The following is a 27,617-nucleotide window of genomic DNA, read 5'->3' on the forward strand; positions in this document are numbered from 1 at the left end:
AGAAAGACGTGGGAAAGGAGGGTATCTGGATGGTTTGGAGACCATTGTGAGGACTTTGGCTTTTATTCTGAGTAAGATGAGAAATCATTGGAGGTTTTGAGCAGAGAGGTGATAATCTGATTTATGTTTTTTAAAAGGATTTCTGTGGCTGTAGGGTTGACATTAGACTGTGGAGGGGGCAGGGATGGAAGCAGGTACACCAGTTAGGAGACTATTGAAAAATCCAGATGAGAGATGACGGTGGTTTAAATTGGGGTGGAAATCCAGGAACAGGACCCATGACAGGCCATGTCTGTGGGGATGGAGGTTAAAGAAATGCTTGCATCACAGTAGAACTTGAGGTTGTGACAGCAGGTGTTTAGGCCCTGCCCATGAGAGCTCCTCTGTTTTGGGCAGCTTCCAAGTAACTTTTCAGCCCTCCTCTCTGTATCTGTCCTTCACCTCCCACTGTGGCCTCTCCATGTGGCTTTCAGCTTCCACTCCCAAGGCAGGTCGTGTCATAGTCAGACTGCCCTTGGATTAATTGTCCATCTCTGGTTGCTGTGGGGTGGGGAGAGAAGGAAGGATCGGATGGTTCAAATACAACTGTTATCCTAGCAAAGGCTGTGAGCAACCTATCTGGCTTCATGAGGAGGCTATGGGCAGGAGTCTGGAGCCTTGGCCTGGTCAGTGTTCAGTCCTTCTGTTCTATTACTTCACACTCACTGAGCACCTGCTCTGTGTCAGCAGCCAGAGATACAGCAACAAATCAAACATGGCTCTCCCCTTCGGGAACTCAGGTTGCAAGAGTTTGGGGGGAAATTGACACAGAAATAAGTCACTTCAGTTCCCTAGGAGACTTGATGTACCAGAGATCTATAGGCAGCCTGGGGCTGGTAGGGGTGGCAGAGACAGTGCTATATGAGCTTGCTCTGGACAAGTGACTTTCCAGTTTTTTTTGGCCATGGAACCCTTTCTTTTTTTTGGTACATGCCCCTAGTGGGAACCGAACCCAGGACTCTCTGGTCCACAGGTCGATGCTCCAACCGCTGGGTCAAACCAGCCAGGGCTGGAACCCTTTCTTTTCCCATCGAAATCTCACCTAAACCACTAGCATATCTGATTAAAGAGGGTTGAAATGGAGAGTAGGAAGCCCAGAATCTTCCCTCACAAAACCTCCCCCTTCCCACCCGTGGACTCTGGGACAACGTCCTGACCACCGGAATTCGGTTGAGGATGCTGGCTGAGAAGGAGGGGTGTGGAGCAAGGGCACGGCCGGAGGTTCAGAAGAGAACTTGGAAGGCTGAGAATAGCTGGCTGGGGATGTGAGAAGGACTTCTGCATCATCAGCAGGGCAGTGATTGAATAAGAGGGGTTGAGCGGGGGAGACGTCATATGATTTGGGGAGAGTCTTTCACATTCCTCTTTCCTGAACACAGGACCCAGGTATTCCGGCAGGACCTTGGGGCCCGGCCAGATGCCACCAAAGTGCTTATCATCATCACTGACGGGGAAGCCACTGACAGTGGCAACATTGCCGTGGCCAATGACATCATCCGCTACATCATTGGGGTATGGGCTCTAGGCCCCAGGCCTCTGCCTTCTTCCTACATCTCATCTTCCCTCTCCTGTTCCCAAACCCTACTCCTCTTTCTGCTTGGGGCCAGGTCTTGTGAAAAGAGCAGAACCTTGGTCTGAGATGCTGGGGATGTCAACGCTTCCCTCTTCTCTCCCTCACAGGTCGGAAAGCACTTTGCGACCAAGAAAAGTCAGGAGACACTCCATGAATTTGCCTCAAAACCTGCAAAAGAGTTTGTAAAAATTCTGGACACATTTGAGAAGCTCAAAAATCTGTTTACTGAGCTGCAAAAGAAGATCTATGTCATTGAGGGTGAGTGGCAGACCCCGGGGAGAGAGTCCCAGAGATCACATACAGCAACTCTTCTGGGATATTAGGTTAGAGAAACACGGAACGTAGAATGAGCACTCTCAGTACCTGACTCCCTGCTACGAGTGCTCCTGACAAAAGACCTCAGGTTGGAATTTAGGAGAGGGTGGTTTAGGAGCAACCTCTCTTCCCTCTGAAATTCCATCTTGCTCTTAAAGGTTAGCTTGGTCTAGGCTGGGGCCCAGGACTGACCGCTAGCTTACTGGTGTCAGCTGAACCCTGTAGAATGACTATAATGCCTTCCTCCTCCCTCAGTTCCCTCATTTTCACTTATCCTAGGCCTCAAATTACTTAAGATGGGCTGGGGCCAATTTCAGGTAGCCCATAGGTCCTCTTCCTTGGTCCAGAATAAGAAGATGTTGATTGGCATCACCAGATGGAGGACTAGCCATGGGAGGGTATTTCTCCAGGAGGCTTAGTCTGTTGGAAGGTATATGGTTCCCACAGGGGAGGCCCCTTGGCTTGGGACACAGCCTTGGTATTCAGTTTAGCACTTTGGTGGCATCTGCCTGGCCCCACGTCTTGCTGGAATACCTCAGCCCTGTGTCCAGGAAGGGCAGTGTGAGAGTTCAAGAGCAGTGTGGGGTTTATAGTAGAACCAGGCAGACCCGCTCAAGAATCCACTCTGGCTCTGCTGTGTGACCTCAGCCAGGTCATCTTCCCTCTCTCTGAGGCTCCCTGTCCTCTGTTAAATGGGGATAACAACACCAGTCTCACAGGATTGTAAGGTTTAACTGCTGTATTAGTTTAGATCTGCTATAACAAAGTACCAAAAACCGGTGGTTAAAGCAACAGAAATGTATTGTCTCATAGTTCTCTAGAGGCTAGAAGTGAGAAATCAAGGGGTCAGCAGGGCCATGCTCTTTCTGACAGTTCTAGAAGAGAATTCTTCCTTGCCTCTTCCGCTTCTGGTGTTTGCTAGCAGTCCTTGGCGTGTACTGCATCATGCCATTCCCGTGGCTGTCTTCTCCCTGTGTGTCCCCACGTCATCTTCTCTCTGTGCGTGTCTGTCTCTGTGTCCAAATTTCCCATTTTACGGGGACATTAGTCATATTGAATTGGGGCTCACCCTAATGACCTCATTTTAACTTGATTAATTCTTAAAGATTGTATTTCCAAATAAGTCCCATTTGGAAATACTAGAGGTTAGAACTTCAATATACCTTACCCTGGCTGGTTTGGCTCAGCAGTTGGAGCGTCGGCCTGCGGTACAGAGAGACCCGGGTTCGGTTCCCGCTAAGGGCACGTACCTCGGATGCAGTTTGTCCCCGGCCCTGGTTGGTCGTGCGGGTGGCAGCCACTCGATGTGTCCCTTCACATCGATGTTTCTCTCTGTCTCTCTACCTCTCTCTCCCTCCCACTCTATCTGAACAAAAAATGGAAAAATGTCCTCGGGTGAGGATTAAAAAAAAAAAGAAGAACTTCAACATATCTTTTTTAGAAACACAATTTAGCCCCTAACAACTACTTAGCAAATTGGTACCTTGTAGGCACTCACTGAGTCTAGCTCTTATTATTTGTAGCCCTATTCTCTCTCCTGACCTACCCTTACTCAGCAGTCAGGTCTCAGTTCAGAGGTCACTGCCTCTGACAAGGTCTCACTGATCCCCAAGTCTGGGCGAGGGGTTTCTTCTGTAACAGCTCTGTGCCTACTCAATGTCTGCTTCCCACACTGAACTGTGAAGTCCATCATGGAAAGAGTTGTGTCCGCTTCTTCTCCATTGTATCCCTGGCACAATGATGAAAAGGCAGTGAATGAGGAAAGGCAGTGAAATAGTCATAATAATTACTATTTCTTGCACTTTATTGATATGATTTCATTCATTCCTCTCAGTGTCCTTGCAAGGCTGGTGGCATTATTTTCATTTTCATGCATGCTTGCAACATCCATTACCATGCTCCAAGGACAACACACTCAAGGATGTTGCCAAAGTCGAGTTCATGTTCAAGTTGGATAGAGACAGTAAACTATAGATAGGTTTTTCAAGGAAAACACCTTTTTTTTTTTTGGTGGAAATAAAATTCACCCTGACATTACTTTTGAGCTGAGACATGAAAGACGAGACTCAAACAGCCATGTGAAGAATGTGGGCAAAGCATGTTCCAGGCAGAGAGAAGAGCAAGGGCTATGGCCCAGAGAGGGGAGGGCTTGGCCTGGTGGACGAACAGAAAGAGGGGTCAGTGAAGGGAGCGTGGTGAGCAAGGGACAAGGATGGTTGGAGAGATAGGCAGGGACATTCGAGATCCTAATAGGACTTTGAATTTTGGTCTAAAGAGCAATGAGGAGTAATGAAGGGTTTTTTAAGAAAGGGAAAGATGTGATCTGATATATGTTTAAAAAATATATATATTACTCTGGCTTGCTCATGGAAAAAAGGCCCAGAAAAAGGAAGAATGGAGTCAGAGACCAAATCAGTAAGTTTCTGCATTGGTCAGAGAAGAGATGAGATTGGGTTGGAGTAGTGTGGTGGCAACACAGACAGTTCAGGTGTATTTTGAAGGCACAACCAACATGATTTAGTGATATGTTGGAGATAGAACAGGGGGACCAGGAAGAATCCATGCTTATTCCTGGGTTTTTAACATGCTTCACGAGGTAGACGGGGAGCCGTCTGTTGCATTAGAGAAGTCTGAACAGGAACAGAAATTGAGTGTGCATCTTAGACATGCGGATTGCAGGCACTGGATACCATCTGTGTCCATGGAGACTCAGAATGTGAGCCACTTCCCAGTCTGTCATGCTCTTTCTACCTTGCAAATTCTGTGCTTCTCCCTGTGTCCTTTCATGAATATCACTGTTTTTACCACTCCTTGAGTCTCGGCCTGTTCTCCTCCCCTTGTCCCTTAGGCACAAGCAAGCAGGACCTGACATCCTTCAACATGGAGCTGTCCTCCAGTGGGATCAGCGCTGACCTCAGCGGGGTGAGTGGCCGGCCTGGAGCAAGGGGCCAAGGGATGTTGTGGGGCTGCCGCTGACCCTGCTCTGACCCTGCCTGTCTCCTTTCCTGGGCAGGGCCATGGCATCGTGGGGGCAGTTGGAGCCAAGGACTGGGCTGGGGGCTTTCTAGACCTGAAGGCAGACCTGCAGGATGATACGTTCGTGGGGAATGAACCACTGACACCAGAAGTGAGAGCAGGATATCTGGGTGAGTGCTTCTCTTTTATGCTCGGGTTTGGGGGTTTGAGGGGCCAGAGAGTCACTCAGACTGACTTTCAAAAAAATAAATAAATGAGCCCTGGCCAGTTTGGCTCAGCGGTTAGAGCGTCGGCCTGCGGTCCGGAGAGACCCGGGTTCAGTTCCTGCTAAGGGCACGTACTTCGGTTGCAGTTTGTCCCCGGCCCTGGTTGGTCGTGCGGGTGGCAGCCACTCGATGTGTCCCTTCACATCGATGTTTCTCTCTCTCTCTCCCTTCCACTCTCTCCCTCCCACTCTATCTGTACAAAAAATGGAAAAATATCCTCGGGTGAGGATAAAAAAATAAAAAAATAAATAAAATAAAATAAAATAAAATGAAAACAATTAAGCAACCAGCATGAACAAACTCAGAGTTTAAATATGGTTATAGCATTCATGCCTTGGCCAGTTTGGCTCAGCAGTTAGAGACTCGGCCTTCAGACCAAAGAGTCACAGGTTCAATTCCAGTCAAGGGCACGTATCTCAGCTGCGGTTTGATCCCCAGCCCTGGTTGGGGTCGTGTGGGAGGCATCCAATCAATGGGTCTCTCTCACATCGATGTTTCCCTCTCTCTCTCTCTCTCTCTCTCTCTCTCTCTCTATCTCTCTCTCTCACCCTCCCTCCTTCCCACTCTATCTGAAAATGGGAAAATATCCTCAGGTGAGGATTAAAAAGAAAATTAAATATGGTTATAACATTCTTAACTTTTCCCTTAATAACCCCTCAACTGGGTATTCATCGTTATTTTATGTTCTGTGTTTTATGGGCCTTGATATCTCGGGGCCTTGCTAGCTCTGGAGGGACCACTGCTCCCAGGGCCAGCTCATTGCTCCGTAGAGCAGACAGCACGCCTGTGAGCAGGCCTCGCACTTGCCAGACAGTGAATCCAGAGCCTGGAGCCCCAACCGCCCTCTCTATCTAACTTTCGTAAACCAGGCCAACATTCCCCCTGACCTAAATCACCCCAGGGCCCGCATTAAACACCTAAAGATCACCCCTGTAGCCCAGAGCCTGCCAACAGTGTTCAAACTGTCCAATCCTAAACTTGCTCAAGTTTGCCTACCCTGCCTCTCGTTCCTTCCCTCAGAGACCACAACACAGGCTCTAGGCCATACCCGCCCCTCCCTCCTCCTGCCCCCTCCCGCCCCTACTGATGTCGCTGCTTCCCCCTTGTGGCCCTGCATGGCCTGCCTGCTGCTGCTTTGGGGAGCTGAGAGTAAAAACTTCTTTCTGACCCCTTTGTGTTGTCACTTGGTCATACCTCTAAATTAAATCCCAGGTACATTTTTTTTTTTATCCTCACCCAAGGACATTTTTCCATTTTTTGTTCAGATAGAGTGGGAGGGAGAGAGAGAGAGAGAAACATCGACGTGAAAGGGACACATCGAGTGGCCGACACCCGGGGACAAACTGCAACCGAGGTACGTGCCCTTAGCGGGAACTGAACCCAGGTCTCTCGGGACCGCAGGCCGATGCTCTAACCGCTGAGCCAAACTGGCCAGGGCTTTTTAAATGTTTTAAATTGATGTTTTAGAGAGAGGAAGGGAGAGGGAGAGAGAGAGAGAAACATCAGTGAGAGAAGCATCAACATTGATTGGCTGCCTCCCTACTGAGAGATCGAGCCTGTGGCTGGGAATCGAACCAGTGACCTCTTGGTGTATGGGTCAATACTCAACCACTGAGCCACACCAGCCGGGCCCCAGGTACATTTTAAAACAGGCTGCCTCGTTAGTAGGAGGACCAGCAGCATCGCCGAGGCTTCCTTCTGTTGAATTGGCCGGGAGCTCCAGGCTGACTCAGTCTCCAGAGTTCCTCAGGTGCCAGGCACAGAGGAAAGCAGTGTGGTTACCCACAATGGCTGCCGTGCGCCTCTGCCTCCTGGTGCCACTGCTGCAGCCTTGTCCGGCCCAGTTCTGTAGGTGCTCGTCTACTCAAGGGGATGGTAGTCTCAGGCTACAGAGGGGTCTCACCGTATGTTCGGAGGCTATAGCCCTTTTAGTTCACATTCATGTAGTCAGCCTGTCCCAAGGCACAAACTGGCTCCAAGAGCCCTGGGAAGGACTGCTTCCAGGTTCTGCCTTCTCAGAGGTGGAGAACCACCCTGCCGCATCCAGGGTCTCTGTCTAGGGGATGGGCCACTCCTTTACCAGACAATCAAAACTAGGATCTTATTAAGTTATTTCCTCGGGAAAGTTGGTGCTATTCATCTGGCATTGACCCTTCTAAGGGAGGCTGCCTCAGTGATTTGTTTCTTTTTTTGACGTTCTTTACTGAGCAAGGCACTGTTCTAAGTGCATGACACGTATTAATGTATTTGATCTTCAAAACAACCCTGTGAGTAGGTATTTTTATTATCTCTAGTTTACAACTGAACAAACTGGAGAGGTTAAATCAGTTGCCCAGGGTCTCAGAACTGGTGGTGCAGCCCAGGCAGTGCCCTGAAGTACCTACACCAGCGCCTTCAAGGTGGTTTGTTTGTCCTTCAACATCCTGTAAAATAGCTGACAATGTCTCTCACTAAAGAAGAAGAAATAACTTCAAAATGTAATGTCTAGTTAAGCACTCACCCCACTGCACACACACATACACGCATGTACAAGTATATGAATAAAGTATGAATACATATAATCTGTAGTGCCTATTATGCTACTATCCTTTAGATCTTAGTTTAGATATCTCTAGCATAGTGCTAAGCATTTTATAGCAATGGTCTTATTTACTCCTTAAAACCACCCTATAAGGTTGGTTCTATCCCCATTTAAAAAAAAATTCTAACCCAAGGATATGTTTTCATTGATTTTTAAATTACTTTTTTTTTTTTAATTCTCACCTGAGGACATTTTTTCATTCAGATAGAATGGAAAGAAGAGAGAGAGAAACATCGACACGAAAGAGACACATCGAGTGGTTGCCTCCCGCACGACCCAACCAGGGCCGGGGACAAACTGCAACCAAGGTACGCGCCCTTAGCGGGAACCGAACCTGGGACTCTCTGGACCACAGGCTGACGCTCTAACCGCTGAGCCAAACCGGCCAGGGCTGTTTTTATTGATTTTTAGAGAGAGAAAGATCAATTGGTTGCCTCCTGTATGTGTCCCCCAACCGGGGATGGAACCCTCAACCTAGGTTTGTACCCTGACTGGGAATCAAACCCACAACCTTCTGGTGCAGGGGATTATGCTCCAACCAAGTGAGCCACTCAGCCAGGGTTATCCCCATTTTTTTTCGATGAGAAAACTGAGGCTCAGCAGCTAGAAAGTAGTAACACTGGAATTAAAACCTTGTCTCTCGCCCAGCCAGTGTGGCTCAGTGGCTTGAGCATGGTCCCATGGACTGAGAGGTCCCGGTTTGATTCCTGGTCAGGGCACATGCCCGAGTTGCAGGCTCGATCCCCAGTAGAGGGCGTGCAGGAGGGAGCCAATGGATGTATCTCTCTCACATCGATGTTTCTAATTCTCTTTCCCTTCCTCTCTCTCTAAAAAAAATCAATAAAAACATATTTTATTTTATTTTTTTTTATTTATTTATTTTTTTATCCTCACCCGAGGATATTTTTCCATTTTTTGTACAGATAGAGTGGGAGGGAGAGTGAGGAAGGGAGAGAGAGAGAGAGAGAAACATCAACGTGAAGGGACACATCGAGTGGCTGCCACCCGCATGACCAACCAGGGCCGGGGACAAACTGCAACCGAAGTACGTGCCCTTAGCGGGAACCGAACCCGGGTCTCTCCAGACCGCAGGCCGACGCTCTAACCGCTGAGCCAAACTGGCCAGGGCTTTTTTTTTTTTTTTAATTTTTTTCTTTATTGATTTTCAAGAGAGAGGAAGAGAGAGAGAGAAACATCAATGAGAGAGATCATCGACTGGCCGCCTCCTGCATGCCCCCCTCTGGGGATCAGGCTCACAACCTGGGCATGTGCCCTGACTGGGAATCGAACCGGTGACCTCTTGGTGCATGGGTTGACGCTCAACCACTGAGCCACACCAGTCGGGCAATAAAAACATATTTTAAAAAACAAACAAACCACCACAATAAAAAACCTTGTCTCTCTGATTTCAAAGACCTTTGTGCTTCAACAATATGCATGAATGGATGGGGAGGGGGTCAGTCCCTTCCTCCTTCCTCCCACGTGCTGTAGAATCGCAGACATCCCTGCTTTTCTCACTCACTCTCGGCGGCTTCAAGCAGTGTTCCTGTGGGTGGCCCCTGGCTCCGGCCTCACTCCTGGCCGCTCCCTGCAGCATCCCCCCAGACATGTCCTGGGTGCCGTGGGGAAGGGGCTGGCACCTCGCCACCGGAGGTGTGATGTACGAAGGTAGCCTTTAAGCAGGAAATGTTCGCAGGTGTCCTGCTTTATCTTTAATATTTGTGCAAACTTCGCATTCTTTTTACTAATATATCTCATTTTATTTTATTATGTATTTAAAAACGTAGTCTCCCTTACCAACCCCCAGGTGAGCTGAGCCTCGGGAAGACGCGCCATGTTTACGCTGTGGCTTCTTTCCTTGAGTGTGTGTTGTCCGCAGTATGGGAAATGCAGCCTCGGAACACATGGTTTCTATTCCCAGGAGAAGATCTGGATGTTTCAATGGATCTTTGCTGCTAACCAGTTTCCGAGGGTCTCCACCCCTTTTCCCCTGGGTTTTACCTTCTTCCAGCAGCCGTTGCGTTGCTAACTCCAAGTCCCACTCTCTCTCTCTGTAGGTTACACAGTGACCTGGCTGCCCTCCCGAGGTCTCACATCGCTGCTGGCAGCCGGAGCCCCTCGATACCAGCATGTGGGGCGGGTGCTGTTGTTCCAAGAGTCAAGGGACAAAAGACAATGGAGCCAGATCCAGATAATAAATGGGACCCAGGTGAGCAGGTCCATGAACGCTGCAGGTCAGGGGCTGGTATGACACCATCTATGCTCCCTGCTGCCTCTGAACACTTACCCACCTGCTGCACGGCAGGCCTGTGCCAAACGCTGTCACATTGTTCCCCCACGAAACCCTCTGAGGTAAGCTTTGTCATCTCCATTTGCCAGTTGAAGAAACTGAACCTCAGAGAAACAAACTTGTCTTAGTTCATCCAGGCTCTCAGTGGGATCCAGATGCAAACTTTCATTGGAGACCCCTGAGGAAGAGGGGTATCCTGCTCACCGGCTCCTCCTCAAACATATTCCTCTCTCTGCAGATTGGCTCTTATTTCGGTGGTGAGCTGTGTGGCATTGACATGAACCAAGATGGGGAAACAGAGCTGCTGCTGATTGGAGCCCCCTTGTTCTATGGAGAGCAGAGAGGAGGCCGGGTGTTTATGTACCAGAGAAAGCAGGTGGGGACCAGGGCATCAAGCCGAGGGGGTGGGAGAAACAGATTTCCAGGCCTGCTCAGGTCCCAGTTATTGTGAAAGGCTTTTCCTGTTTGATCATGTGTTAATCAGACCTTTGAACAACAGACAAACAGCAGCTGATACTCACTGGCAGTAGACTGTGTGCAAGGCCCAGTGCCAAGCCCCTACTGCATGTGAGCCCGTATTTGGTCCTCACAATCACCTCGCCAGCTACTGGGAGCTTTATCTGACAAATGGGAACTCTGCGGCCTAGCAAGGCTGGGGACTTCCAACGCCACAAAGTCACGTAGATAGCAAGAGGTGGGCTGGGCCTTGAACCCGGGTGAATCTGATGGCCTCTCTCCAGCTCTGTGAGGGGCTGCATCACGTATGAAACAGCTCACCTGTGGAAGCTTGCTGAGTGATTGAGGTGGGACCTGTCACCTTGCTTCTCCCAGCTGGGGTTCGAAATGGTCTCAGAACTGCAGGGGGATCCTGGATACCCCCTTGGGCGATTTGGAGCGGTCATCACTGCCCTGGCAGACATCAATGGCGATGGGCTGGTGGACGTGGCTGTGGGAGCCCCTCTAGAGGAGCAGGGGGCTGTGTACATCTTCAATGGGCAGCCTGGTGGGCTGAGCCCCCAGCCAAGTCAGGTGAGGTACCCTGCTCCCCGGGGCCTGGCAGCGTCTAAGCCCAAATCCCACTCCCCGGACTGACCCTTCCCCACCCTTCAGCCCGTCCTCTTCCTAGCTTAGCATGAATTTCTCTCTTGGTCTCAGCGGATAGAAGGGACCCAGGTGTTGCCAGGAATTCAGTGGTTTGGACGCTCCATCCATGGGGTGAAGGACCTTGGAGTGGACGGCCTGGCAGATGTGGCTGTGGGGGCTGAGGGTCAGGTGATCGTGCTGAGGTAAGACAGGGCTCCGGAGTCCCACCTAATAATAATTGAAGCTCTCATCCTTTGAACAGTTACTCTGTAGTGCGAACTGCTTATAGGCATTAGCTCATTTGTTCTTCCCTCCAACCCTGTGAGACAGGTTCTCTTTTTATACAGACCTCATGCCTTACCCCAGGTTAAGCAGCTGCTAGGATTTGAACCCCGGCCTATCTGACATTAAAACCTAGAGAAGCAATACCATGGCTTTAGAAACTGGTGACCTGGATTCAAGCCGAAGCTTTGCCATATGCTTTAGATAAAGTGGAAGAGAGGGAGTGGGAGGGAGAGAGAGAAACAGCGATGTGAGAGGGACACATCAATTACCTCCCCTTGACCCCTACCAGGCTGGGAATCGAACCCGAAACCCTTTGTACACAGGCCAACACTTTAACCGCTGAGCCAAACGGGCCAGGTCTGCCATTTACTTCTTGGATGATCCTACCCCAGTTACTTAGCTTCTCCAGACTTCAGTTTCCTCATCTTCGAAATGATGATTAAATCTCTTGCTTTTCCATATCTTAGAGTTATTGGAGGCATCATGTAACATCATATAGTGAATAGATATTTACTGAGCACCTGCTGTGTCTTAAATACTGAACTGAGTACAGTGTATGTATGGGAAAGCATATAACAAAAACATAAACAAATAATTGCAGTTGCAAGTGCTGTGAGGGGAATGAACAGGGTCCTGGGAGAGAGAATAGCAGGAGAGACCTACTACAGTGTGAGTGGCCAAAAAGGGCCTCTCTGAGGAGGTGATATTTGAGCTGGGACATGAAAGATGAGAAAGAGCCGGGCTGGCAGGAGTCTGGGGTAAGAGGTTTCCAGGTAGAAAGCCCAGGATGTGCCAGGCTGTAAGGTGTGGCTGGAACGTGGTCAGCTAAGGCAGAGTGTGTTAGGAGATACGACTGGAGAGGAAGGCAGTGTGGCGTGGATAGTAAAAAGTTTGCATTTTACTGTATCACGTGGCACGAGTAAAGGGTTATAAGCCTGGAAGTAGCTCCGTATGATTTCTCTTTTTAAAAGCTCACTTTTCTGGCCTGGCTGAAGTGGCTCAGTGGATTGGGTGTTGTCCCATGGACTGAGAGGTCCCAGTTTGATTCCTGGTCAGGGCACATGCCCGGTTGCAGGCTTGATCCCCAGTAGGGGGTGTGCAGGAGGCAGCTGATCGATGTTTCTATCTCTCCCTTCCTCTCTCTCTAAAATATCAATAAAAACATATTTTAAAAAGTAATAAAATAAATAAAAGCTCACTCTTCTGTATGGAAAATGGGTCAGAAGGCTGCTAGATTGAACCAGGAGCCCTAATAAATTATCATTATTATTGTTACTGTTGTTGCAAGGGGACAGTGATGTTGAGGTCTGCTTTAGAGAGGGAGGAGGCCTCTGGACTTTGATATGTGGAGCTCTAGGTCTGACTGGGGATTGAAGTTGAGGCCGAGGGAGAAAGTGCGTTGTTTCATGCCCGGCAGCTCACGGCCTGTGGTCGACGTCATCACTCTGATGTCCTTCTCCCCGGCCGAGATCCCAGTGCATGAAGTAGAGTGCTCCCACTCAACCATCAACAAGAAGAAGGAAGGAGTTAACATCACAGTCTGTTTCCAGGTCAAGCCTCTCACCCTCCAGTTTCAAGGTCAGTGCCGTCTTCCTGCTCCCCAGAGCATCGGCCCCTCCAAATCCAGGTGTATGGCCCAGGATCTGCCACCTTTCAACTCCTTTTCACCCCGCTCAGGACTCCTGGTTACCAACATCACTTACACTCTGCAGCTGGATGGCCATCGAACAAGAAGCCGGGGACTGTTTCCAGGAGGGAGACACGAACTCAGCGGGAGCACAGCTGTTACCATAGACAAGTCCTGCACTAAGTTCTGGTTCCACTTCCCGGTAAGAGAACCAGCAAAGCTGCTCCAGGAAGTGACGGGGTGGATGAGAGGCAGCCTGGGTGCAAGGCTTAGCTCTGGGTCGCAGCTGACTCGCAAGTCACTTTGATCTCTCTATACTACCATTTGCCCTACTGTACAACAGTAGTAATAATACCTTTAAAGTATTTTCTTCTAGTCCTTGATCTATATATAGAGAGATGCATTTTCCACATGATTATGATTATAAAATACTTACCATTTTTTTCTACTCTTTTTATATATCATATATTAATGCTGCTACCCAGCTTTCACAATTATTTATAAGAGCTATAGAATATTCACTCAGGGTAGCATGTCATTATCTGCTTGGTACACACTGTCATTTGTTATTCACAGCCATTCAGGAAAAAGATTTGTTAATATTGATTTAAACAATTACTGAAACACCCAAATTCAGTTTGCTCATCACAGCCCTGTGTAAAATAGTTTTGACTTGTAATTATTCTGATCTCTTGAATATTCATGAGACATATGATTGTTGTATAAGATCTTCACGTTGGTTTTATATTTTTTATTATGGGAATTTTCAGACATACAAAAGTTCTAAAAATATAGTTGAGTGAACTTCCAAGTATCTAGCACCAGCTTCAACAATTATCAACTCGATTTTATTTCATTTATACCTTCAACTCAGTGCCCTTTTGCCTCCTCGCATGCCGCCACCCCATTACAAGACTTGGAAATTTTAAATATAAATTTGCCAGTGAAGAGGTACTGTGACATGCTGGAAAAAACTGAAGTTTAGACTTGGGAGTTGGAGAGATTTGGGTTCACTTCCTTAGAAAAACTGTGTCACCTTTTTGTACCTTATTTCCCCCTCTTCATGGTGGAGATACTAATGCCTGCCTCTTCGACTTGGTAGAAACTAGGTGAATATGATTTGAGTGCCTTCAGAGTTCCAGTGTCCGGCCCTGGCAATTACATAAAAGACTTAAGGCCCGCCCTGGCCGGTTTGGCTCAGCGGTTAGAGCGTCGGCCTGCGGTCCAGAGAGACCCGGGTTCGGTTCCCGCTAAGGGCATGTACCTCGGTTGCAGTTTGTCCCCGGCCCTGGTTGGGTTGTGCGGGTGGCAGCCACTTGATGTGTCCCTTTCACGTGGATGTTTCTCTCTCTCTCTCTCTCCCTCCCTCCCTCCCTCCCTCCCCCCCCCCTGACTCTGTCTGAACAAAATATGGAAAAATGTCCTCGGGTGAGGATTTAAAAAAAAAAAAAAAAAAAAGACTTAAGGCCCTGCCTGATCTCAAGAAACTAGGATACTCTAGAATAGTCTTTTCTTGTGCAAATTTTGATAATGGTTGCCTAGAGCAGTTGGACAAAGACTGGGGGCTCGGACTTCGGTCAGACCTCCATGGAAGAAGGTGATAGCTTGGCGATGCCTGCCACGGAGTTGGGGCTGAGGAATGAGGCCTGTGCTGAGAAGCAACCCGATGCACAGTAAATGTCATCCCACTCCTAGTAAAGAAGACCACTAATTACTAGAATTCCATCATTTGTAAAACGTGAATAAGGTGTGCATGTACTGGGAAGTGTGGCAAAGGCTAAACTCTTGACATAAGATGTATTCTTATCACCCTCAGGTGTGCATTCAGGATCTCATCTCTCCCATCAATGTCTCTCTAAATTTCTCTCTCCTGGAGGAAGAAGGGACACCAGGAGACCAATGGGCGGTAAGGAGAGATCAGCTGGGGGAATTGATAGGAAATAGAGGAGAGTAGAAATTTAATTTAGTAAGACTGTATTATAGAGGAGTCTTTGGTTTAAAGCAATAGAAACCAGCCCTGGCCAGTTTGGCTGAGCGGTTAGAGCGTCAGCCTGGGAATGAGGGTTCAATCCCCAGGATTGGTCAGGGTTGGTTGGGAGGCGACCAATGGATGTGTCTCTCTGTCACTGATGTTTCTCTCTCTCTCTTTCTCCTCCTCGTCCCTTCCACTCTATCTAAAAAATTCGATGGGCCCTGGCCAGTTTGGCTTAGCGGTTAGAGCGTCGGCCCACGGACCAGAGAGTCCCGGGTTCGGTTCCCTCTAAGGGCATGTACCTCGGTTGCAGTTTGTCTCCAGCCCCGGTTGGGGTATGTGGGTGACAACCACTCGATGTGTCTCTCTCACGTCGATGTTTCTCTCTCTCTTTTTCTCCCTCTCTCCCTCCTGCTCTATCTGAAGATAAATGCAAAAAAATGTCTTCAGGTGAGAATAAAAAAAAAAAGAAAAAAAAATTTGATGGAAAAATATCCTCAGGGGAGGATTAACAACAAAAAATTTTAAATGAAGCAATAGAAACCAAATATGGCGTACTTAAGCAGGAAAGGAATTTTTGGGAGTTTGTATTTAAGAAAAATTTGGAAAAACAAGATTGGGAAGAAGGGAATCAGGGTGGACGCTCTAGGGCCTCTCCAGGGGAAAGAATAATGGATGGACTAGCAGGGTACTCATCTCATTAGTCAACATAATCACATTGTCACACCTAATTAAAAGAGAGCCCGAGAAGCCCTGGCCGGTTTGGCTCAGCGGTTAGAGCGTCGACCTGCGGTCCAGAGAGACCCGGGTTCGGTTCCCGCTAAGGGCACTTTCCATCGGTTGCAGTTTGTCCCCGGCCCTGGTTGGTCGTACAGGAGGCAGCCACTCGATGTGTCCCTTTCATGTCAATATTTCTCTCTCTCTCTCTCTCCCTCCCACTCTATCTGAACAAAATATGGAAAAATGTCATTGGGTGAGGATTAAAAAAATAAAAAATAAATAAATAAAAGAGAGCCTGAGAAACACACATGGTCATGTGGCCAGGTTTTTGTTTTTTTTTATCCTCACCCGAGGACATTTTCCCATTTTTTTGTTCAGGTAGAGTGGGAGGGAGAGAGAGAGAAAAACATCGATGTGAAAGGGACACATCGAGTGGCTGCCACCCGCACGACCGACCAGGGCCGGGGACAAACTGCAACCGAGGTACGCGCCCTTAGTGGGAACCGAACCCGGGTCTCTCAGGACCGCAGGTCGACGCTCTAACCGCTGAGCCAAACCGGCCAGGGCTGGCCAGGTTTTTTAAATGGAGGCTTTACTTTAAAGGTAGAAGGTGCCCTGGCCAGTTTGGTTCAGCAGTTAGAGCGTCAGCCTGCCGTCCAAAGAGCCAGGTTCGGTTCCGATAAGGGCACGTACCTCGGTTGCAGTTTGTCCCCAGCCCTGGTTGGGTTGTACAGGTGGCAACCACTTGTTGTGTCCCTTTCACATCCATGTTTCTCTCTCTCTCCCTCCCACTCTATCTGAACAAAAAATGGAAAAATGTCCTCGGGTGAGGATAAATAAATAAATAAATGTAGAAGGTGAGGGTGGATATATGGGGACAACCAGCAGTCTGTCATCTGCACTAAATTTTAAAAAGCCAAACTGTGTGATATAGGAATTTAGGGTAGAAAAGAGACCTGAGATCACAGTTGTCAAAAAAAGGCTTTCTGGGGGAAGTGGCACTGTCCCTGGATCCTGCAGAATGAGCAGACTTTGGGTAGGTGGAAAGAGAAGAGGCAAAGGGAACAGCATGGGGAAAGGTATGGTGGTAAGTTCAAGGCAAATGGGAGGTGGGCTTGGATGCTGGCAGAAGGAAACTGAGCAAGACAGAGGCCCTGAGTGCCCACTGGGGGCTGGCTGCGGTCCAGTGGGTGGTGGAAATCTGTATGAATGTTGAGGTTGGGTTTGAGCAGTCAGCTAACGCTGCCAGGACCCCCCACCCCTCAAGGAAGAGTCTAGAGGCTGCTTGGTAGGTGACCTGGAAGTTAAAGAGTCTGGAATCTCTCTAGAACGTACAGCTGATAACCCACAAAATAATTCTATGACCTCATTACGCTCAGGATAAAGTCCCAACTCCTAACAGGGCTTGCAAGGCCCAGGGCACTCTGGACCCTGCCCCTCTGACACATGGCGCTGCAGCCTGAGTATCTTTCTGTCCCTACACAGGCATACTCTCTCTTGCCGTGTGGTCTGTTCTTTCTTCCCTCTCCATTTTCTTCACTTGGCTCCCTCCTGCTCATCCTCTAGACTTTAGTTGAGAGGCCATTCCTTCAGTAAGATTCCCTGGTCCCCAAGTGTGGGGTAAGATTTCCTTCTACATACTCCAAAGATATCCTGTTCAATCGTAACCCTGAAGATTCGAGGTCGTTTCTGCCACCAGATAGGGAGGGCAGACAGTGTGTCCACTTTGTTCTTGGTGTATACCCAGTACTCAGCATGGGGCCTGGTCTGAGCAGAAGCTCTAGAAATGTTGCAAAAACTGGCCTTGATCTAGAAAGCTGTTCCAGGGGGAGCTGGGGTGCACTGAGGAGAAGCACAATAGAGGTCACGGGCAGGCGAGCCCGAGGTGTGCAGCAGACATTACGGCCAGGGGAGGAGATGGGCTAGGAGGAACTGTGGGAGCTGCTCTGTCAAGGCCCAGATCTTCTGTCCAGGAGAGGGAATGGACACCCTGATCCTCCCTCCCTCAGGGAGCTGCTACCAGAGGAGGCCTACACAGGGGCCCTGAGGCTGAATCAGGAGGTGGGACCTGCCCTGGGATGTGGTGGTTCCTGGGAGGGGTTAGCCCAGCTGAGCCCCAGGCCCCGAGCTACTGCATGCCTCCTGCATGAGTTCGGCTGCCTCAGCTAACTCTCCTGTCTCCCGGCCCTCCCACTGCTCCGTGTTCACAGGGCAAGGACATGCAGCCCATCCTGAGACCCTCGCCGCACTCAGAGACCAAGGAGGTAAGAGGGGAAGAGTGGCTGACAGAGGTCAGGGTCGGGCCTGGGTCTGGGTGCCTGAGCCTCCTGGTCCTTTCTTCTTGGCCTTTCAGATCCCTTTTGAGAAGAACTGTGGAGAGGACAAGAAATGTGAGGCAAACCTGGGGCTGTCCTTCTCCCCGGCAAGGTCTGTAAGGCTCCCAGCCCATTCTCCTGTTCTGCTCCCCAGACCCTCACCTGCACTCACTAGATGTGTTATCTGGGCCTTCGTCCTTCTCTCTGAGGAATGCCGTCCCTGTCTGTGGCATCCTGTCAGGATTAAACGAGATCGCAAAACGCAAAGCCTGTGCATAGGAGCTTATTTATGTGTATTTATTTTTTCTGGACTACCAGATTCCTCAGTTCTGAAAGTCCCCACCTCTGATCCTGCTTCCTTCGCCTTGGCTCCCATAACTTTCCCCTGACCTTCCCCCCAGGTCCAGAGTCCTGCATCTGACCCCCTCTGCCAGCCTCTCCATGGAGCTGACACTGAGTAACTCGGGAGAAGACGCTTACTGGGTCCAGCTCAGCCTGACTTTCCCCTGGGGACTCTCCTTCCGCAAAGTGGAGATGCTCAAGGTGAGCGAAAAGGCAGGCCTGCCCACATTCCCTGCTCGTCCCTGCGATTCTGCTACCCTCTGGGAGCCTCTGCCGGCCAGGACAGCCGAGCACATGGGCAACAGCTGGCATGCAGAGGTCTTTGGGCCACATGTGGGTTCGCAGCCTGATAGCCACCCTCAATTATATGACGTGAGATATGAGGTTCACCTTCTATGAACTTCAGTTTTCACAACCTAAAAATGAGGCTGGGGACACCTGCAGGGTTAGTGAGAGGGCCCCATGAAATGGAGCGTGACAGAGGCTCTTGGGCCTGGTGACCAGGAAGATGTGCACCGGTTTACCTCCCTCCTCAACGTGGTTTTGAGACCTGTGTTGGTTTAAATACAACTTGCATTTTTTAAATTGTTATTACAATAGTAATACATGATCCCCACAGAAATTTGGAAATTACAGAGAACTTTAAAGAGGATAATCACTCATACTTCTACAACTCAGCAATTACTCCTTTAAAATTTTGGTGTTTATCCTTCTGTTTATATATACAAATTACATCATATGTTTATTTATTCTGTATTTGTTTTAACTGAATTGGCATTTTACTCTCCATATTTTTTTCCCGTTTTTTAAAAATGTTTTCATTGTGGTAAAATATATATAATATAAAATTTACCATTTCAATTATAGAGTTCAGTGGCATTGAGTACATTCATGACGCTGTGCAACCATCCCCACCACCTATTTGCAGTATTTTTCATCATCTCAAACAGAAGTTCTATACTCATTAAGCAATAACTTCCTGTTCCCCATCTTCTCCCCATGGTAACCTCTAATCTACTTTACATCTCTATAAATGTGCCTATTCTAAATATTTTATATGAGTGGAATCATATATTTGTCCTTTTGTATTTGTATTCCTTCACTCAGCATAATGTTTTTGAAGTTCACGTATAAATTTCATTCCTTTTTGGTGTACAAGACAATGCTCCAACTAACTCATTTCTTTTTGAGGCTAAGTAGTATTCCATTGTATGGATAGACCACAATGTTTATCCATTCATCTGTCCATGGACACTGGAATTATTATCATTATTTTTTTAAATCTTTACCTGAGGACATTTTTTTTTTTCATTTATCTTCAGATAGAGTAGGAGGGAGAAAGAGAGAGAGAGAGAGAAATATCAATGTGAGAGAGACACATCGATTGGTTGCCTCTCACACAACCTCGACCAGGTACCACAACTGAGGTACACGCCCTTGACTGGAATCGAACCCGTGATTCTTTGGTCCACCAGTCGATGCTCTAACCACTGAGCAATCCAACCAGGGCTGGAATTCTTTTTATACAGCAACATTAAATGCTTCCTTAAGGGGTATCCAGTAGAGGTATAAAGAATTTGAGATCTGGAGTCAAACAGACCCGTGTTCAAGTTCCTTGCCACCTTACCCAGCTGTGAGACCTTGGGAAGCCACTTCACTTCCCTGAGCCTCTGTTTCCTTATCTAGGTCCCTTCTCCATCCGAGGCTGAACCTGTCCCTCACAGAATGTGATGGAGATAAATGTTTCATGCTGTTTAGTCCAGGACCAAATTCTTTTTAAAAATGGTTGCTGAATGTGTCGATGTAGCAGCATTTTAACAACCTCACAATATCCTCTCCTGTAACTGTATCACAATTTCCTGAATCATTTCTATCTCTTTGAACTGCTTGATCACTTCCAGTTTTTCACTATTATAAATATTGTTGCAGTGAACACCTCAGTACTAACCCTTTGGCTGTGCCCCTGGTTCTTTGGCCCCACCTCGCTGAGAATGTGCCCTGAAAGGGACAGAGCCGGAGGAGGTGGGCCCTGAGGGTTGGTGGCCTCTGGGGAACGCTTAGCCTTGACAACTAAAAAACTTGTTCTCTCTCTTCTCACCCCCAGCCCCACAGCCAGGTACCTGTGAGCTGCGAGGAGCTTCCTGAGGTGCCCCAACTTCTGACCAGGAGCCTCTCTTGCAACGTGAGCTCTCCCATCTTTAAAGCAGGCAGCTCGGTGAGTGCTTCGAGCTCGGGCGGAGAGGGGGCTCCTGGCTCCGGGGAAGAGTGCAGGTGATCGGCTTACCCCACCCCTGCCACAGAGGAGACATGTGCAGACGTGACTGTGTCATGAGTGGGGTTACTCATCTTGTGGCTTCACACACGCACAACTTAACCACGGATGACGGGGATCAAACCCCAAGGCCAGAGCTGAGGTGTAGTGAGCACTCCATGAGTGGTCGCTGTTATGGTGGTTGGGTACAGGGACTGTGAGGTGCTAAGGCTGCCCCCTGGGGCTTAGGCCCTTCCTTCTTCATCTCCTTCTCTTTCCCTGCCAGGTTGTTATCCAGGTGATGTTTTACACACTGCTGAATAGCTCCTGGGGGGACTTCGTCAATCTACACGCCAATGTGAGCTGGTGAGCAGGCCCAGGCAGGCCCCCACCAGCATTGCTGCCCTGGTCTCAGGCTGCCATGCAGTTCTGGCCAAGCCCTTCTCGTAATATTGCCCTTTCCCTTGCCCCAATGCAGTGACAACGAGGACTCGGGCCTCCTGGAGGACAACTCGGCCACCACCAGTGTTCCAGTCCTGTACCCCATCCACATCCTCACCCAAGAGTGAGTCATGAGCCCACCTAACCCTCTCCTCCCACCTCAGCCTCCCACCCAGGGCCCAGACCTTGCCTCCCGAGCTGTCCCTCAAAGCCCCCTCCCTGTTCTAAGTCCCCCAGCTTCAGGGTAATTAGAACTGACTCCAGCTACAATCTCAACAGTTTTCAACACTCAGAAGAGTGAAGGGCCTTTAAGAGTTCTGAGTCGGCCCTGGCGGTTTGGCTCAGCGGTTAGAGCATCGGTCCGTGGACCAGAGAGTCCCGGGTTCAGTTCCCGCTAAGGGCAGGTACCGCGGTTGCAGTTTGTCCCCGGCCCCGGTTGGGGTCGTGTGGGTGGCAGCCACTCAGTGTGTCTCTTTCATGTCGATGTCTCTCTCTCTCTCTCCCTCCCTCTCTATCTGAAGATAAGTGCAAAAATATCCTCGAGTGAGGATTTATAAAAAAACAAAAGAGTTCTGAGACAGAGCAGCATTTACTGATGGAGAAAAAGCACCTTGAATGCTGACCTTCCGTCAGACTCTGCAGCTGCACCGAGGCTGGTGGCTTTCCCTGGGCTTTAGCGCCTCCAGAGGCAGCTGTGCCTCCGCCCAGCTCACTAATGAGCACCCAGGGCTCGGAGTGGGGAGGAACTTGCCCAGAGGCCTACGCCGAGGAAGTACTGACGCAGGAATCTGAACCTAAGTCTGAGTCCAAGGCCCCAGCCAAGCCCTTTACTGTTTCAGCTGTGCTCCGTCCCCTTCCTTCCTGGGGCCAGCATTGCTAGTAGAGGTGAGAGGTTTTCACGGTGGCCCTTGCCCACACAGTTTATATTCAGATAGGCAGGACCAAACTCATGCACATACACAGTCAGTGAGTTTCAGAATATTGTGGAAGGAAGGACCCATGGGGGTCACTACTTGGATTTTCTCATTTACAGAAAAGGACATTAAGCCAGAGAAGGGGAGCGGCCCTTTACGCTGGCTCAGTGAGAGGGCGCCAGTGCCTGAGCCAGGGCCTCTGGTGCTTTGGAACACAAATGCCCAACAATGATGTCGTCAGAAGCGTGATGTGAAACTAGAGCCAGGGAAGATAATGTGGGACAGAGGGAGATGGAAGGGGTCCTGGAGAAGCTGAGGCTTGAACTGGGGCCAGGGAGGAGGGAGGACATTCTCGTCGGAGGGAACAGCCTGCGTGAGGCATGGAGGCAGCAGGCAGTCGGGCAGATCTGGGAGCAGGGAGCGAGCGGCTCAGGAGACGGCAGGTCTGCGTTGGGACAGCAGGCAGGCAGATGGGATCTGGCTTTGGACCTGACCTTGTGGGAAGCTGCGAGCCTCTGATAGATTCTGTGTAGGTGAGTAGCCAGGTCAAAGAGTTAGGAAGGTCAGGGACAGAAAGGGTGGGAGCCAGAGCCAGTGGCTGGCGCGGTTTCGAGGAGACGAGTGGGAAGTGGGAAGAACATGGCTCCAAAGGCACACCCACTGGGTTCCAGTCCCGGCCCTTCGCTGCACGACTCTGGGCAAGAGACTGACCCTCCCACAAGCCTTAGTTTCCAAAGGGAAAGAGCAGGGCATATGAGGATTACATGATGTCAAGCTAGAGAGGCCCCTGGCACAGCACTGGCCACTCAAAGCTCCCCTGGCCCAGGCCCCCTGGGTTTCCTCTGTGTTGTTGTCTTCTCCACCTTCTACCTCTGCTCTTCTCTCTCTCCACAGCCTGGAAAACTCCACATTCTACATAAGTTTCACCCCCAGGGGTGCCAAGGTCCACCATGTCAAGCACATCTACCAGGTAGGAATCTCAGTGTGAAAAGGTCCCTACAGGTCACACATTTATTCAGCCCCACCTGGGACCCAGGATGCAGAGACCAATTAGACACAGTCTCATCCTCCATGAGTCCAGCCCTCCACCTGGTTCTCCCGTCCTTTCTGAATGGTTCCCAAGTGCTCCCAGTGGAGCACAGTCACCGACTCCCTCCCACCACTGGATACATTATTTTTAGAATCAATCACAGAACTTGAGAACTAGAAGGACTCAGAGAGAGGTTCTAGTTTTTCATTCAAACATTTAATGAGCCACTGTTCTCGTGTAGGTACTTTGCTAGGCTCTGGGCCTAGCAAATAAAACAGGGTCCCTGTCTACTCACCAAACCCATTCTGTGCCTGGTGCTTATGTACAAAACCTGCATAACTCTCACAGCAGCCTGTGCGAGCCCATAACCTGTGCAAGCCCATAACCTGTGCAAGCCCATAGCCTGTGCGAGCCGGTAGCCTGTGCGAGCCCATAACCTGTGCGAGCCGGTAGCCGGTGCGAACCCGTAACCTGTGCGAGCCTGTAGCCGGTGCGGGCCCGTAGCCGGTGCAAGCCCATAACCTGTGCGAGCCCATAACCTGTGCGAGCCCATAACCTGTGCGAGCCCGTAGCCGGTACGAGCCCATAGCCGGTGCGAGCCCATAGCCGGTGCGAGCCCGTAGCCTGTGCGGGCCTGTAGCCTGTACGGCCTGTAACCTGTGCGGGCCCGTAGCGTGTGCGGCCCGTAGCCGGTGCGGCCCGTAACCTGTGCGGGCCCGTAGCCTGTGCGGGCCCGTAGCCTGTGCGGGCCCGTAGCGTGTGCGGCCCGTAGCCTGTGCGGGCCCGTAGCGTGTGCGGCCCGTAGCCTGTGCGGCCCGTAGCCTGTGCGGGCCCGTAGCGTGTGCGGCCCGTAGCCTGTGCGGCCCGTAGCCTGTGCGGGCCCGTAGCCTGTGCGGGCCATAACCTGTGCGAGCCGATAGCCTGTGCGAGCCCGTAGCCTGTGCGGCCCATAGCCGGTGCGGGCCCGTAGCCGGTGCGGGCCTGTAGCCTGTGCGGGCCCGTAGCCTGTGTGGGCCCGTAGCCTGTGCGAAGCACTGGCACTCCCGTCTTACAGATGAGAAGTCTATGGCACAGACAGGTCAAGTAACCTGCCCAAGGTACACAGCTAATAGGGGAAAGGTCAGATTCAAGCCCTTATTTGAATACCAAGATCCCTGTGTTCAACCTCTAAGTCAAGGATCTGTCATCTCTCACGCAACATGTTCAGTATGTAACAGCAATCCCCACTACTCGGAAGAAGGAGGCCTCCCTGAGTCCAAAGCTTGGGAGTGTAAGACTTTTTAGGGGTAACCTCAGGAGAGAATTAGGCACTGACCAGTCAACAGCATTTTCATTTTACGGTGGAGAAAACTGAGGCCCAAAGAGGAACTTGTCCCCTAAGGCCGCCCCGGAGGCAGGGCAGACTGGGAAGGGAGCCCAGCAGGAAAGGGACCCAGAGCAGTTTAGACTCTTTCAGAACAGAGGCCGGAATCATCTCCCCTGTAGACTGTGCTGGGGGAGAGTGGCCCTGGGGAAGGTCAGATGCGCCTGCATTGCAACAGAATGGAATAGCCAGTTGAGTTGGCCACTAGTGCTGTTCCCTGGGATGGCTGGAGCTTCCCGCAGAAGGCTGGCCATGCCATTCCTTTTACCAGGCATGGATCCAAACCCCGACTCTGCCGTTTGTACACTCTGTGGCCTTGGGCCAGGGACTTAGCTGTCCATGCCTCTGTTCCCCCTGTCACAAATGGAGTTTGGAATAAGAACTTCACTGGTGACATGAGGTTCAGTGGGTTCCTTTCTCCCTGTGGCGTGCTTGGCACAGTGCCTGGGGAGGTGGGGTTGCCGGAGGGGAAGGCGGGTGCTGTGCTCAGCCCTGCCATCGCCCAGCTGCTTCGGAAGCTCCTGACATTCTTGCCTCACTCGGCCCAGACCCAGCTCAAATCCCGTGAGCTTTCCCTTTCCTTTGGAGGCTGGAGACCTCCCTCCATCTATCTCCCTGCCCTCCAGCATCTCAAGCCAAGCAGTTGGCTCCCCACCCACTCTTGCTAAAGACTCTAAGATGATCTCCATTTTAATGAAACTGGCACAATATGGGACACTGGTAACCCATTCCCTATTTCCTGAAACTCCTCTTAGTCGAGCCCTTTTTGCCACAAGGAGGTCAGCTCTACTAATTGAGATTTATTATAAGCTGGACAGGCGAGAGCTGGGCCACAGAATCCCCTTCCTCATGGTCACCTGCTCCCCTCGCTGATAAGGAACACAGGCTTTAGTCAGACCTGACATCTTTTTGAACTCTGCCATTTAAAGCTGTGTGGCCTTGGGCAGTTTACCTAACTTCTCTGAACCTCAGTTTTTCAATCTATAAAACAAGGATAATAACCCTCTCTTTATGGGGTTGTTACAAGGAGCAAATGAGAAAATGTATTTCAAGTGCTTTGCCTAGTACTTGACACGTAAGGTATCTGTCAACATTGTCTGTTTTTAGTAGTATTACTATCACTGTTACCCAAGGAAGGCGATGGAGCATAGTACTTCTTGTCTCTGGAGTCAGCCTATGTTGAAAGGTCAGCTCTAGTACTTGATAACGTCCGACCTATTAACTCATCTCCCTGAGCCTCAGTGCTCCCATCTGTGAACTGGGGGTGGGAGTGTTGTCCACCACAGAGGAATATTGACAGAACTAAATAAGGTGATGCGTTTAGTGAGACTCAGAAGAGGCCTCGCACTCACAGTGCTCAGTAAATGGTGATTCTACCCGCGGTTCTAACCCTCTGTTTTCTGCTTTGTCATCACTACCACCCCCGCATAGCAGGTCCAGGCCCTGGGCTGGTGCTGCTGGCCGCTAGGTATCAGTTTTCCCAGCGTCCCCCTTCCAACTGACAGCTTCAGACTGCGTCCCTCCTCCTCCTCCAGTGCACCTGTCCCTGCAGCTTGTCACTCATCTCCACCAGGATGTCTTCCTAGCATCTGTGTGTGTGTGTGTGTGTGTGTGTTTTAACAACTTTATTGAGATATTCACACACCACATGATTTACCCACTTAAAGTGTACAATTCAATGTTTTTTGTTTTTTTTTTATCCTCACCCGAGGATATTTTTCCATTTTTTGTACAGATAGAGTGGGAGGGAGAGAGAGGAAGGAGAGAGAGAGAGAAACGTTGATGTGAAGGGACACATCGAGTGGCTGCCACCCGCACGACCAACCAGGGCCGGGGACAAACTGCAACCGAAGTACGTGCCCTTAGCGGGAACTGAACCCGGGTCTCTCCGGACCGCAGGCCGACGCTCTAACCGCTGAGCCAAACTGGCCAGGGCTCAATGTTTTTTTTGTACGGTCACAAAGTTGTGCTGCTATCACCATAATCTAATTATAGAACATTTTCACTGCTCTGGAAAAGAACCCTGTATCCATTTGCTTTCACTCCTTCATCCTCCGTCCCCCAGCTCTGGGCAACCACTGCTTTTGTCTCTCTGTAAAGATTTACCTATTCTGGACATTACATGTGGCTGAAATTACACAACATGTGGGCTTTTGTGACTGACTTCTTTCACTTAGCGTAGTGTTTTCAGGGTCCATCCATGTTGTAGCATGTGTCAGTATTTCATTCATTTTTCTTGCCAAATAATATTCCATTGTAAGATAGACCACGTTTGATTTATGCATTCATCAAATCACGGACATTTGGGTTGTCCCCACTTTTTGGCCACTACAGATAATGCTGCTTAAATACTCCTGCACAAGTTTTTGTGTGGACATATGTTTTAGTTCTCCTGGCTGTACATTTGTCCCTTGCCACTTCGCGCTTCGACTTTCGCGGCTTCACTCTATCGTGAATTTTTCTAGACTATATTTGAAAAACCGAGGATAGAGTGAAGCCGAGAAAGTCGAAGCGCAAAGTGGCAAGGGACAAATGTATGTAAATGAAGAACCCTACTTCGTGGAAATTCATTTATTGCCATAGAGTCTGGAACTGATTAACCGCGATAAACGAGGGCCAACTGGATAACTAGGACTGCAACTGCTCCTCTCGAAACTTTGGACTCAGCATGTTCTAAATTTATTTTCTTTTTCAATCCCAGCATCCTCTTTGGTTTGCTTAAAAGCCCTTAAAAGCCCCAGTTTTTCCTCAAGCCAAACTTCCAAGTCCGGGTGAATTTCTCTTTCCAACGTGCCTGGACGCACTGCCTCCTAACTTCTGTTGTCTATACTGTTTTATCCCTCTTGTCCCCAGTACTGCTCAGACTGAATTTCTCATCCTCTTGCAACTGGATTACTGGCCCAGGCTCCCAGCTTGAGCCTTGATCCACCTTTCCCGACTTCTTTCCATTCCGTGCCTGCAATGGAGGAGTCCCCTGGAGTCACCCCTCCTCGGCTGCTTTCCGTGACTCCCCACTGCCTAGCCAGGGTCCTCTGACATCTTGCCCCCAGGCCTTCTGGGCCCCACAGACTCTGCCCAAGTCTCCTTTCCAGACTCGTCTCCTATCTCTCCCCAAGCAGCCTACCCTCCGGCCACATCACACTCACCTCGTTGTCCTAACTCCCTGCACTTTCTCTTTCTGGGTATCTCCCCCCATCTTCACCTGTTAATTTCCTATCCATCTTTAACAGGTAA

At 49.8% G+C, this 27,617-nt stretch overlaps 1 protein-coding gene across 2 annotated transcripts in view; it reads left to right on the forward strand.

Annotated features, from left to right (window-relative positions):
• The window catches only part of ITGAL (integrin subunit alpha L), a 42,792-nt gene that overhangs the window by 8,253 nt on the left and 6,922 nt on the right, over positions 1-27,617 (forward strand). For both annotated transcript variants that reach the window (XM_036278877.1, XM_036278878.1), the window contains exons 8-25: positions 1,419-1,551; positions 1,720-1,870; positions 4,776-4,849; positions 4,941-5,073; positions 9,808-9,959; positions 10,279-10,416; positions 10,872-11,069; positions 11,196-11,326; positions 12,826-12,986; positions 13,086-13,237; positions 14,852-14,941; positions 17,938-17,991; positions 18,081-18,154; positions 18,444-18,585; positions 20,489-20,599; positions 20,922-21,001; positions 21,114-21,200; positions 22,885-22,960. In XM_036278877.1, coding sequence (XP_036134770.1) covers positions 1,419-1,551; positions 1,720-1,870; positions 4,776-4,849; positions 4,941-5,073; positions 9,808-9,959; positions 10,279-10,416; positions 10,872-11,069; positions 11,196-11,326; positions 12,826-12,986; positions 13,086-13,237; positions 14,852-14,941; positions 17,938-17,991; positions 18,081-18,154; positions 18,444-18,585; positions 20,489-20,599; positions 20,922-21,001; positions 21,114-21,200; positions 22,885-22,960 — 2,137 coding nt within the window. The remainder of the gene's footprint in view (positions 1-1,418; positions 1,552-1,719; positions 1,871-4,775; positions 4,850-4,940; positions 5,074-9,807; positions 9,960-10,278; positions 10,417-10,871; positions 11,070-11,195; positions 11,327-12,825; positions 12,987-13,085; positions 13,238-14,851; positions 14,942-17,937; positions 17,992-18,080; positions 18,155-18,443; positions 18,586-20,488; positions 20,600-20,921; positions 21,002-21,113; positions 21,201-22,884; positions 22,961-27,617) is intronic.

Source organism: Molossus molossus, unplaced genomic scaffold, assembly GCF_014108415.1.
Source record: "Molossus molossus isolate mMolMol1 unplaced genomic scaffold, mMolMol1.p scaffold_m16_p_3, whole genome shotgun sequence".
Classification (NCBI taxonomy): Eukaryota; Metazoa; Chordata; class Mammalia; order Chiroptera; family Molossidae; genus Molossus; species Molossus molossus.